General features: G+C 47.7%; 1 protein-coding gene across 5 annotated transcripts in view; it reads left to right on the forward strand.

Moving 5' to 3' along the window:
- Positions 1 to 11,983, forward strand: part of RNLS (renalase, FAD dependent amine oxidase) — a 54,288-nt gene extending 42,305 nt beyond the window's left edge. For 3 of the 5 annotated variants that reach the window (XM_059851063.1, XM_059851066.1, XM_059851065.1), the window contains 2 exons: positions 4,394 to 4,569; positions 7,938 to 11,983. In XM_059851063.1, coding sequence (XP_059707046.1) covers positions 4,394 to 4,569; positions 7,938 to 8,135 — 374 coding nt within the window. In that variant the 3' untranslated portion in view covers positions 8,136 to 11,983. Of the gene's footprint in view, positions 1 to 4,393; positions 4,570 to 5,227; positions 5,353 to 7,937 lie in introns of those variants that run through there. The other 2 variants (XM_059851064.1, XM_059851067.1) reach the window with 2 other exon arrangements.
- Positions 11,984 to 12,786: the final 803 nt, after the last annotated feature.

Raw genomic sequence — 12,786 nt, forward strand, 5'->3', positions numbered from 1 at the left:
TTAAACACTGATCCCTGCACTCGCCGGTTTGTCTCCCGTCACCCTTTACTCTGCAGCTCCTGCTCTTTCCTTAAGGCTTGGAAGCAAGAATGACTTGGGGAATTGGAGCTGCTCAGCCCACTTCAGAGTCAGCCAGGCTGCTTCTTGTCATCAGGAAGAGCCCCTGAAATGGCTGCACGTGCTTTGTAGGGCTTGGAGAATATCCCCCAAGACAGACCCTTCTCCTGTCTTTCTGGAGGATGGCAGCTGAGGAAGCATGTCTTTTATTTATTAAATGTGTTCCACCTGCCAGGAGTGGGGTGGCATAGAATAGCTCAAGAAGGAACACTTGCAGACCAGTTAGAGTCACAGAATCCAGCGTGGTTTGGCTTGTGAGGGACCTTAAGGACCCAAAGTTCCACCCCCTGCCGTTGGCAGGGACACCTTCCACCTGTCCAGCCTGGTCTTGGACACTGCCAGGGATCCAGGGGCAGCCCCAGCTGCTCTGGGCACCCTGTGCCAGGGCCTGCCCACTCTCACAGGGAGCAATTCCTGCCCAATATCCCATCCATCCCTGCCCTCTGGCAGTGGGAGGCCATTCCCTGTGTCCTGTCCCTCCATCCCTTGTCCCAAGTCCCTCTCCAGCTCTCCTGGAGCCCCTTTTAGGCACTGGAAGGGGCTCTAAGATCTCTCCAGAGCTTTCCCTTCTCCAGGTGAACACTCCCAGCTCTCCTTCCTTGTAGGAGAGATTCTCCATCCCTCTGTGCCAGCACAAGTCTGTTGTTTGCCCTAAGAATTTAGCCTGTTGATCTGACAAAAGAGAAGAATGGCTGGACTGGCCAAAATAAGGATGCAGCCTCCCTGATGTGCTTTCTCCAGCAGGGGCTTAGGTGAATATGTGAAAAAAGAGCCTAAGGAAAGCCAAATAGAGGGTGATCTTTTTTCCTGGCATTGTCTCCTTGTTACTGACAGCGTTCAGCTGGAGATTTTCTTGCATCTGAGATTCTGTTGCCTTTGTTGTGTTCAATGAAAAACACTGATAGTTAATAGGACCTACTGATATTATCCTTACCAGTGTCAAGGAGGAATTCACCCATGCTTTCCCCACCTCTCTGCACATGTGGTCTCAAAGCCCCAGCACCAAGAACAGCAAATATGGAACTGTGATGGAATTATCAAACAGCTTTGCTGTCTCCAGATGCAGCTGAACCAAGAACAAAGCACATTATTTGGGGCATATTGTTAACAAATACGTAGAAAGTACCAGAACATCAGTGTGGACACATACCTTTCTCACTGAGAATTTCCCTTGAATTGTGGGAGTTCTGTTTACATGAGCAAATTTTTCCCAGAAGAACAAATTGTGTGTGTGTCTCTTCCTAGGAGACAGGCTTTAGACAGCACAGGCAAGGGAGGTTGAGTGTGAAATTTATTTACATGTGAAGTCCTGCCACCAAAACACATGAATAAAAAGTTCCTTTATGCTTGTTTTAGCACATATGCAAGTATTTTGCATCTGCATTTTTCTTCCTGTGCTTCCTCTGCCCTGCAGAAGATTTCAGTGGGAGGCACTGGAGCACCTCGCTGTCCCTTTTAACTCCACTCCACTCATCATCTTCCCACTCTTGTTCTTCAGCCTTGATTATTTGGACTCATCTGAAGAAGAGGATGGTGACAACCAAAAAGTAAACATTCAGAGAAAGCAGAACTGCTGGGTGAGGCAGCTGAGATCTTCCAGGGCAGTCATTATTCCCAAAAAGCCATCACTTTCTCCAGTTGTTTCTTCAGCTGATGTATCCACAATAAATGGAGGCTTACCCCACCCTCACTGCCACCTCAGATAGCAGCTTTTTCATGAACAGCCTTGAACAGTGGAGATCCAGAGAAAAGACCTATAGCTGGTAGTTGTCCCCTGCAGGAGGCTTGGAGCTGGATGATCCTCAATCCATTTTATGATTCTGTGGTCCCGTGAGCTTTCTGCTGAGGGACTCGTATAACATCTCCCTGAAGCAGGTAGTCCAGCCCTCAAAGGCCAGCAGGCAAAGGCTGTTGGAAGCCCAGACTGTCCTTGTCACTTGTCTGAGATGTGGCAGTCCCTGCCTCGACTCAGTAAAGCAGAGACATCCAACTCGTGGGCGTTGCACCAGTGAAACCCAAACCGGCCTCGTTGTTGTCATCACACAGCAGGGTGGGTTTGAGACAGCAATTTCCCTGATGCCACCAGTTCCTGGTGTAATCAGGAGCCTCCAGGAGGGAAGGCTTTTTCCAGCAGCTGAGGATCCAGCTGCTGTGGGCAGAATCCCATCCCTGCCTGCAGAGGTGATGTTACGTAAGGGAGAGCCCACCAGAAGCGTGTGCTGAATTCCCCGTGTGGGGAATGAATATTAAACACTTTGTGGGATTGGCTGCCTCAAACACCCCATCCATATTTATACCAGGTCGGGGGGGACAGTGGGAATTCTCCAGCATCAATTATTTCTGGAATACTGCAGTCTTTGCATCTCTCTGCATTCCAGGAGGACTAAAGATAGATGACACATCAAAGGGGAAAGTGGTTCCTTTCTTTTGCTCCAGGATTGTGGGGTTATGTAATTTAAAGGGAAGATCTGCCTTGCAGGTTTTTAAGCATTGTGTAATTCCTGAGTATCCTCTTCAGTTTTGGAACCGAGGTTCCTTTCCTTCCTGAAATAAGAATTTTTAGGAAGATGAAAGAGTTAAAGAGCTATTTAAGTTTTTGCTCATTACGCAGCCAGTTGTGTTGTAACCCTCTGCCAGCCCTTCCTGCCTTTTAGAAAAATAATCAGAAACTGTTGGTAAGGCTAATGAAATGCTGGGTTTCTGAACATGAAAAAGTTAGTGCCATTCTTTCCATGACTCCTCCCAAATGTGCCTTCTCAGATTTTATTCCAGGGAGAATATGGGACCTTAGGAACCATGGGGATTTCTGAGGATAACCGGGGAAGCTCGCTGGCCATCCTCCCAAACAGCAGCGTGGCATTTTGAAAGTGACCCTCCACCTCTCTTTCTTTCTAGGTGTAATAAAGTAGATCACTGCTCTTTTTAAATTTTTAGGTAGGGTTTATGAGGCCTGCACATTGACTTCTCTTTTGGCACCCAGGGAGCAGGGATGCAGTTCCAGCCTGTCCGGAGGTGTCCAGCTTCTCTGCTGCCCTCCACGCTGCCCCAGCAGCATTCCCTTCTTCCAGGGTTTGTTTGGTGTGGCAAAAACCCTTCCCCTCCTGCTACCCAGGACCAGAATGGGGTTCAGATGGCAAAACACATCTCCCCAGGAAGCTTACAAACCCCTGAGGGCCAGAAATCATCTTGGTTTTTATTGGGATCCATTATGGCTCCAGGTTTTGGGCAGCAATGTGAGAAAAATACTCGATGCTGTTCCCCTGAAATGAGGAGATCACTCATTTGTAGGATATGTGTGCCTATCACATCCATGGACAGTTTTCTGCTGGAGACCAGGTTGGGACCCTTGGATGACCCCTGAGCACTCCAGCAATGGTTTTGGAAAGCTGGAATGTGTCACCTTGCCAGAGGGGATCTCTGGCTTGAGGAGCTGGAGGTTTCTTCAGTGGCAGAGCAGAGATAAGGAGTTTATCAAGCTTGGTGCCTAACAGCCAGAATGGGTCAGCAAGTGTTCAACCACCTCTTTCTTTGTGGATTCCTGGGTCAGAAAACACTCATTTGCTCATTTGCTGAAACTAAAATCTTCTTTTAAGAATGTGCTAGTCCAAACAAAGATCTACCCAGGAGAGGGATTGCTGGGTGAGGGAGTGAGAGGGAATCACTTGATTGAACAGCCAGCTCAGCTGAAATGCAGCATGACCCACGTTGTGTCCTTGCTCCATCCTGCTCATTGGGGCACCCAAAAGTCCCCTAATCCAGGCAAATTCTCTGCCTGCTGGCTGTCAGGCCACGTCTGTAAGGTGGCAAGCCAGCATGCCAAGGGGACAGGAGTCACCTGCAGCCAGCCCCAAATGTTGCAAAGCCTGGCCCTTTCCAAGTCTGCTGGGATCAACGTCAGCACCTGAGCTATGATTTCATAAGATGAGAACAAATTTTTCTGATGGGACCAAGGGTGATGGTTTTAAACTGAGGGGGTGTCAATTTAGATCAAATAAAACCCCCAATTTTTTTACAGTGAGTCCCTGGCACAGGTTGCCCAGAGAAGCTGTGGATCCCTGGAAGTGTCCAAGACCAGGCTGTTGCAGAGATTGTCCTCCCTGACTTGTGTTGTTATTCCTTGTGCTTTTATCCCACCTGGAAGAACAAGAGTGGTACCACAGATATTTTTGTTCTTGCTGACTCCCAGGCCAGAGGCACAATTGTCAGCGTGTGGGGAAGGCAGGTATGAATGAGCCATGCTTCAAAAGCACCTCTCCTCTTCCTTTCTTGCTTCCAGAGTCTCCTGAAGTTGGGCCCTCAGTCGTGGTGCACACCACTGTGACCTTTGGCAGCGAGCACCTGGACTCAGACCCTGCAGAGGTGCAGCAGATCATTCTCAGCCACCTGCAGAGGATCATGCCCTCCCTGCCTCAACCAAGCAGCATCAAGTGCCAGAGATGGAGATACTCCCAGGTACTCGGCTGGGAGGACCTGCTGGGGCTGCATTCTCCATCCTCGGGGAGCAAGAGGAGAGGGGATGGTTGCTCAATATCCATAACAAATTCCTCCAGGCAGCCATGAGCAGCATCCAGGGCTGGCCAGCAAAGCCAGGTCATTTTTAGCCATTTTTTAACATCGTGGGCCTGGCTCAGCAGTGAGTTATGCAGCTCTCCTGGTAGGCAGGGGTAGGAGCAGGGTACAGGAAAGAAGTAAATCCCACGTAATTCGGTGGGATTTTCACTGGCATTTAAAAATCATGACTCAATTCATCTCTCTGCATCCAAAAGTATGTGGTATCATTAGCAAAATTCCCACCCTGCCACAGAAGAGCAGAAGTACAGACGTACTGATTGTTATTATTTGATTTGGCCCAGCTCAATTTAACAGAATGTTATGTGAAAAGTATTTTAAAGTAAACTACCTAAGGGTAATAATAGCAAAATGTGTATATTTTGCAGTCTTCTTTTAAAAATCCAAGGAAATTGTTGGTGATTTCCTAAAGTATTGGAGTGTATCTCCATGTTTATCCAAAGCCTCTCAAGTTAATTTACATTGGTGAATTTGAACGTGGAGGTTGATGCAAAATATTTACTTTTAAAGCAGTCCCCTAAAAATTTTTCCTTTTTTGAAGTTGCTGTGGATGGCTGTTGTGGAGTCTGCTCATACCCCTTGATCTGCATCCAATTTGGGAACCTGGTCTCGTTAGCACAAAGTTTATTTTTCTGCAAGTAAAGTATTGGTGGATTGCAAAAACAACCTCAGCACGGGTATTAATACTTAAATAAAACCTATCAAAATCGGGGTGTGTTCTCTAAGTTCCCCTTTATCAGTTCAGGGATTTTTTTTTGGACAAACAGGTGTCACTGCTAAGGTTCCCTGGTTGTGACATCTGACTTTTCTCCTGCCTTACCTGCTGAGAGCTGCTGGTGCTCATGAGAGCTGTGGGTGGGAGTGGGGGAAGAGCTGGATCCATGTGGCATTCACATTTTCTGGAAAAATCCCTTTGCCCAGGATTTTTCTCCTGGGAAGCTAAGAAGCCTCGAAGAAAATGAAAACAAGTCTTATCTCATTTTCTTCTCCTGTGTTTTGCTCATGTAGAATGTATTTAAAAATTGTTTACCCAAAAGTAATTACCCAATTAAATTCTAGTGTGAGTTGTTTTAACTCATTAGCCAATTACAGCCAACCTGTGTCTGGACTCTGGAAAGAGTCACAAGACACAGGTTGGCTGTAATTGGCTAATGAGTTAAAACAACTCACACTAGAATTGGAAAGAGTTTTCATTATTATCTTTTTTAACATTCAGTAAATATCTTTTCTGTATTCTTTAGTATAGTATAATATAATATTCTTTAGTATAATATAATATTCTTAAATATAATCTAGTATAATAAAGTAATAAATTAACCTTCTAACAACCTAAAATCAAATGCATCATTCCTGCCTTCCTCAGGGCAGTCCCTGCAAATACAACAGATCCAGCTCTGGAAAGGGTTCCCAAACCCCATCCAGCTCCTGCTTCTGTTGCTGCTGCCAGCCAGAGCTCTGAGTGCAGCAGCTGCTGGTGCCACAGGAGGAATTATCACCAGCCTGTAATTTGGTGGATGAATGTCAATATGTCTTAGGTTGCAGATAAGTCCGTGTAGGTCAGACCCATTATCTCAATAAAGAGATCTCTAAAGCCACCCTATAAAATAATCACTGCCTAAATGAAATATCTGGGGCAGAGCTCCCTCTTTCTCCTAAAGCTCTCTTTACTTTCAATTATAATAAGCTGTTGCCACAGAGGCCAAGGGAGCTGATAAGATGGGTGCCTGTTTCCCCTGCCTCTTTTAGTTGGGATTTATCCTACTCGTTAATTAAATCCGGCTGTAACATCCTTCACATGGCCAAACACAATCCTGGGATTAAAATGCAGACATTACAATTATCCATGGCAGATGAGGGATTAGGACTTCCAAAATTCTACTGACACTACTTAGCAGCACAGCTGCAGCTCTGGATCCCCCTTGCTCTAATTATGGTGAAGGCACCATTAGCATTCAGACCCAGCAGCTTCCCAACCCACCCTGTGTCTTTGGCACAGTCACTCTGTATGGAATTACTGAGGCTGGAAAACACCTCCAAGATCTTTGACCAAATACCAGGAGGGGTAGGAGCTGTTTGGTACAACCAGCATCAAATAAACACTGGGTAGCCAAGAAGAAAGGACACTCAAAAAAGAATTTTTCTGCCAAGTCTTTCTGTGTTGTTTGTACTCAGCTCGATCTGTGAGAAAAATTCAGGAATAAATTAAGTACTGACTGAAAACTGCTCTGAGGGAGAAGCTCTGTCTGGATTTGCCATACCTGGATAGACTCCTCTGTTAAGCTGGATAAAGAGTGGGGGGTTACAATTGGTTATTTCAGCTAGTTTCCTCCTTTGAAAAGATGGTAACACCCAGTAGCAGAAAATGCAGCCAGCAGCTTAAATGTGGGTGCTTTGCATCTCATCCACACATGGCAGTGGCAGAGAATGTCTCAGCAGTGGCCAGCTGAGGGTACATCTGAACCAGTGGAAAAATCCCCTGGGTTTAGCAAGATTCCTTGGAAGCTGACAGGCCCACGAGGGGATACAGCAATGGTTTACTGGGTGGAAATCCATGGAATGATCAAAAGAAAATTGTAGGAGTATCAACTTTAGTAGGTTGGACAGCAGCAGGAATTTCTGCATGGAAAGGGTGCTCAGGCCTTGGCAGGGGCTGCCCAGGGAGCTTTGCAGTGCCCATCCCTGGAGGTGTCCCAGGAAGGGCTGGAGGTGGCACTCAGTGCTCTGGGCTGGGGACAAGGTGGCCACTGGGCACAGCTGGCAGGCATTTTCCAGCCTCAGGGACCCTGGAATTTTGTGATCCAGGGACAGGAGGTTCCCTTCCCTGTGCTGGGATTTTGCAAACCCCACTTTGCTGATGTGAGATCACCCTCACACCTTTTTAGATCTCTACACCAGGGTCAGACATGCCACATCTGCTGAGAATAAAACAGAACAGGCTGTAAAGTTTCTAAATTTCCTCACACAATCACGTTTTACTCTTCCCAGAAGTAAGTATTTTACTGTGGTACTTTGATAGTCAATGTTTGGATTTACCTTTTGGAGTGGGAGGTCTGGATGGACAGGGCTTGGAGCAGCCTGGGATGGTGGAAGGTGTCCCTGCCCATGGCAGAGATGATTTTTAAGGTCCCTCTCAACCCAAACCACCCTGGGCTTCTGTGATGTGCTTCTCAGGAACTCAGATCTTTCTGGTGTGAAATTCAGGTAAATGAAATACCTTCTCTTCCCATTGCCTTTATGTTTGTCATTCTCAGGTTACCAGAGCTGTGCCCAATTGTCCAGGACAGATGATTCTTCACACTCAGCCTCTCCTGATCTGTGGGGGTGATGGATTCACTCGTTCCAACTTTGATGGCTGCATAGAGTCTGCCATGAGCCTTGCAGAGGCTGTGAAGCCTCATCTACAGCAATTTCAAACTCAGGCTGCTCAACTTCCTCTAGATTTGTTATGAATTTTGCTGTGATGGATCAAATTTGAGTTTAACATGAACATCGTCTTGCAAAAAAAAAAAAAACCAAACAAATAAAGGAAGATGTATCAGAGCCCTGGAATAATTATTGGGATGGAATTAAATTGAGTTTTCCAGGATCTGTGCTCAGAGTGGTTACTTTGATTAAAATAAGACTTTCCCTGGCTGTAGGCAGAGGCACAGAGCTCCAGCACTCTTGCCAGGTCTCCTGATACTTTTACAGCCCATGAAAATTATGTCAAGGAGAGGAGCCTGACTTGAAGCAGCACAAAAATCCATGAAGCTGCAGAGTTTATTCCTTGGAAGCTCCTTATTTTCTCCTTGTCCTAGTGCCTGGGAATGGCTTCCCACTGCCAGAGGGCAGGGAGGGATGGGATATTGGGAAGGAATTGTTCCCTGGCAGGGTGGGCAGGCCCTGGCACAGGGTGCCCAGAGCAGCTGTGGCTGCCCCTGGATCCCTGGCAGTGCCCAAGGCCAGGTTGGACAAGGCTTGGAGCAGCCTGGGACAGTGGGAAGTGTCCCTGCCATGGCAGGGGATGGGTTCAGAAATTCCTCAGAAATTAAGCAAGAAATAATTTATTTATTCTAAATTGCATTTTAACTTGCCCTTCCTCTTCAACCACGTGTCACAAGTCTAGTACCCCTCTACCATAGCACTGAAAATAACAAAATAGAGCAGACAGGATTTAAACCATTAGAGGAGTACAATTCAGCCTCTGGTTTTCTTATTTTACCCCTGTATTTCACCCAAATCTGACGTCCTGTATCACACCAGCTGACCACTGTGATTTACTGCTGCCTTTGGCCAGTTCTTGTGGAGTATTTTAAGTGACACTAAGAATTTAAGACTGATTAATTTTAAAAGTAGGCAGAAAACTGGATGTGAGGCGTTCTTTGGCTCAATGATTGTTCTCTCAAGAGCTGTGATGCTCTTTCAGGGGCTTTGTATCAGCAGCAGCCTCTGACACCAGCAGTGAGAGACCAGTGCAGATGTCTCTGACTCCTCCTTTCAGCAATCTCTCAGCTTTGATCACCCTGACGCCTCCAAGTACCCAAATCAAGGATTCAGAGATGGTTTTTGAGTCAGGAGATTTTCAGTTTGGAGCTTTTTCAAATCCTGCTGAGTCTCAAATTGGTCCTTCCTCAGATCCCAGGGTCCCTGAGGCTGGAAAATCCCTGCCAGCCCACGGAGTCCCAGCTGTGCCCAGTGCCCACCTTGTCCCCAGCCCAGAGCACTGAGTGCCACCTCCAGCCCTTCCTGGGACACCTCCAGGGATGGGCACTGCAAAGCTCCCTGGGCAGCCCCTGCCAAGGCCTGAGCACCCTTTCCATGAAGAAATTCCTGCTGAAAATATCATGCCAGGTCACCAGTTCTGCAGCATCCCTCCAGGTTAAGATGATTTAGGTAAAACCTGCCTGGGTTTTTTTTTAAGGTGGAGAGGAAAAGTTGTTGGATGTGTTCCTCTGGGCAGCAGGAATGCTGGGAGTAGGGAGATGTGGAATTCTCTCACAGGGTGATGTTTCAAAGAGCCCACTGTGTCCAGAAGGGTGGCAACAGAAGAGACTTGTCTGCTTGATTTCCTGGGGTTTTCCCTGATTTTTGATTAACTGGCAGATCCCTCCATCCCAGCAGCTCTCTCCTTGCTCCCAGACAATGGGGATGGCTGTGTCTGCTCTCATCTGTGCCACAAGCACAGCCTGAAGTGGGACTGGAGCCTCCCAGCTCCCAGACCACGGTGTTCTTGTCTTCCTCATCACAAGGAAAGCCAGGCCCATGGGTTCTCAAAGCCCTCCAGCTCCCAGCTGTGGTGACTTCCACCCAGGGAACATCCCATGGCAGGGCTGGCCCGTGGCACCCTGTGCAGCCACTGCTCTTTCTCTGGAATCAGGGAATATGGGAACAGAGCTGCAATGCATGGATCTGCCATCAAAAGTCACATCCATGCAGGGAAAATCCCAGGAAATCAACCAGACAAGTCTCTTCTGTCTCCAGAGACCTGGGCTGTGGTTTTACACAAGCATATGAAAATAATTTAAGAGATTAATTTAGTTTTGGAGACTTGGGGGTTTTTGCATTGAGGTTTTTTTTTTTTTTTAATTATTTTTAAAAGTCAGCTGCAGGTGGGAGGTGCTGCCCAGCTGAAAGCACCCCTGTGACCACATTTCCTCTTGGTGGAGGGGCAGCCTTGTGCTGGTGCAGCCCCAGACTCAAAGCAGAGGTCTCTGCTGCTGCAGTGTCACCAGCCTGGGGTGTGACACTGCCAGAGGAGTTTCCTCCTTGAGACGGTGCAAGGAAGAGGAACTTGACCCTGTGCCACCCTGACTGTGTCTGGGTCACCATCCCCAGCCTGGCACCTGTGGCTGCCTGGGCCAGGGCAGCGTTTGCTGGGCTGCAGATTCCAGAGTGACCAGCTCCAGGGGGACGGTGACAGGGCACAGGGGGGCTGTGACATGCCATTAGGAGGCTGTGCTGGACCCAGCAGCCCAGCTGCTCCCTGGGGAGGACCAGGGCTCTCTCTGAGCACCCTGAGCCCCTGTGCAGAGATTTTCCTGGAGCCAGAGCCGGTTTTGCCTCTAATCCATCCCCTGGCTCAGCTGTGCTGTCCCTAAGCCGCTTTGTGTGGCAGAGCTGGAGCCCTGAAATCCCAGAGCCTTCTGCTGCTGCTGTGCCCTGATCACTGCAGCTCCTCCCTGTCACCCTCCTTGGGATTTGGGATTCATTCCCACTCTCAGGGGGCACCTCCATGGGACACAGGGCAGTCCCTTTGCTGAGGAGGAGGAGGGAGAGTGACTGGCTTCATTTTCAAGAAGATCCAAGCAAAATTTCTCCCCTGGAGGTAAATAAACTGAAGCAGGGGGAGAGTTATGGCTTGCTGGAGTCCCAAATGCAAGGAGCTCTCAGAGCTTTGGGCATGTAAGGCCAGGCTTGGAATTAAACCCAGGATTTGATCTGAGACCTCAGAAAAGGCTTCCAAACTTAGGTGCTAGAAGGGAGAATGTGGATTTATAGCTTAAAGCAGAGACACATTAAGGTAAAAAGAAGAAAGTTTAGAGTTTTAAAGATATAAAAATGGAAGTAGTTACAAGGGTAAGCAAGAAGTTTAGAATGCAGTGCTGTAAATTTATGTGTCACACCATGATTGGCTAAGAAAACTTACACAGTAACATGAGTCTATAAGACAAAATATTTAAAGATTAAGTAAAAAACAAAGATATCCTTGTTTTCTTAGTCAATAAGTCCTTAAAAAGTCTTGTAACTAGGGGTCTTGTGATCTTCTAAACCATACAATAAAGATGTGAACCAAACTCACCCTTCCTACCTATGTAAAAGATTAAAAAAAAAAATAAACTACATCATCAAAACCAATTCAGGAGTCCCATCTCTAACTCATTCAAAAATCCCCAAAATGGCTCAACCTCAGGGGAGAAATTTCATGTTGGGTAAATGAGGTGCAGAGCACGTGGCTGTCATCTTAGAGGTTGTGGTGATGGAGCCCCTGGAGACCCTTGGAAAGGCTTCTGGTCCTTTCCTAGTTTTCATCCCACAGAAAAACCCAGCCAGGTGTGTGTGGCTGTCACCTGTCACCCTGATTTTTTAAGATTTTCTAAGCCTTCTTATTCTTACACTCTTGTAATGAACTTTCTCACACACTTTCTGTAAATAACTTATTGTTTTGCATTCTTTCATGGAGGAGGAGAAATTTGATGGACTCTTGGTTTGTCCATTGTCATTGGAGAGGAGACACTTTCACCCTCCAATCCACTGTCACTTTTGGAAATCTATAAATGTTGGAGTCAGAAAAATAAAGGTTCCCTTTTTACCTTGGAAAGAGCAGTGAGTCCCTGTCATGTTGTTTTGTGTCCTAGAGTGACAGTCACCCTCATCCCTGAACATCTGGGGAAGGGTTTTTAGTGCCCAGGGCTCAACCCCAGTGGAGAAATTTCATGTTGGGTAAAGGGGGTGCAGAACACGTGACTTTCATCTTGGAGGTTGTGGTGATGAAACCCCTGGAGACCCTTGGGAAGGCTTCTGGTCCTTTCCCAATTTTCATCCCATGGAAAAACCCAGCCAGGCGTGTGTGGCTGTCACAATGTCCTAGGTTGACTGTTTGATGCTTTTATCCCCAATCATCTTCTTCTGTTTCTGCTCTCCAAAATTTGCCCTGAACCAGGACACGCTCTCACCCCTGAACACCTGGGGAAAGGTTTTTAGTGCCCAGAGCTTGCATGGGTTGAGCCAGTGCTAGTGGAGAAATTTCATGTTGGGTAAAGGGGGTGCAGGGCAAGTTGCTGTCATCTCGGAGGCTGTGATATGAAACCCCTGGAGACCCTTGGAAAGGCTTCTGGTCCTTTCCCAATTTTCACCCCACGGGTGCGTGTGTCTGTCACCCTCATCCCCGAGCACCTGGGGAAGGTTTTTTAGCACCGAGGGCTCTCACCCAGCCCCACACCAGCCGTGCTGTGGGAAAACGAGCCCGTTCCGCTGTGCCCCTGCCCGACCGCCGGGCCGGTCACGGGGCCGCTGCGGTCAACCGCAGCTCAGCGTGACATTATCTGCCGTGCACAGGGCTGCAGCCCAGCCCACGGCACCTCCTCCCTCACCTGTGCCGGGCCCGACATCCTTCCTTTCCCA

The sequence above is a fragment of the Haemorhous mexicanus genome, chromosome 7, assembly GCF_027477595.1.
Source record: "Haemorhous mexicanus isolate bHaeMex1 chromosome 7, bHaeMex1.pri, whole genome shotgun sequence".
Lineage (NCBI taxonomy): Eukaryota > Metazoa > Chordata > Aves > Passeriformes > Fringillidae > Haemorhous > Haemorhous mexicanus.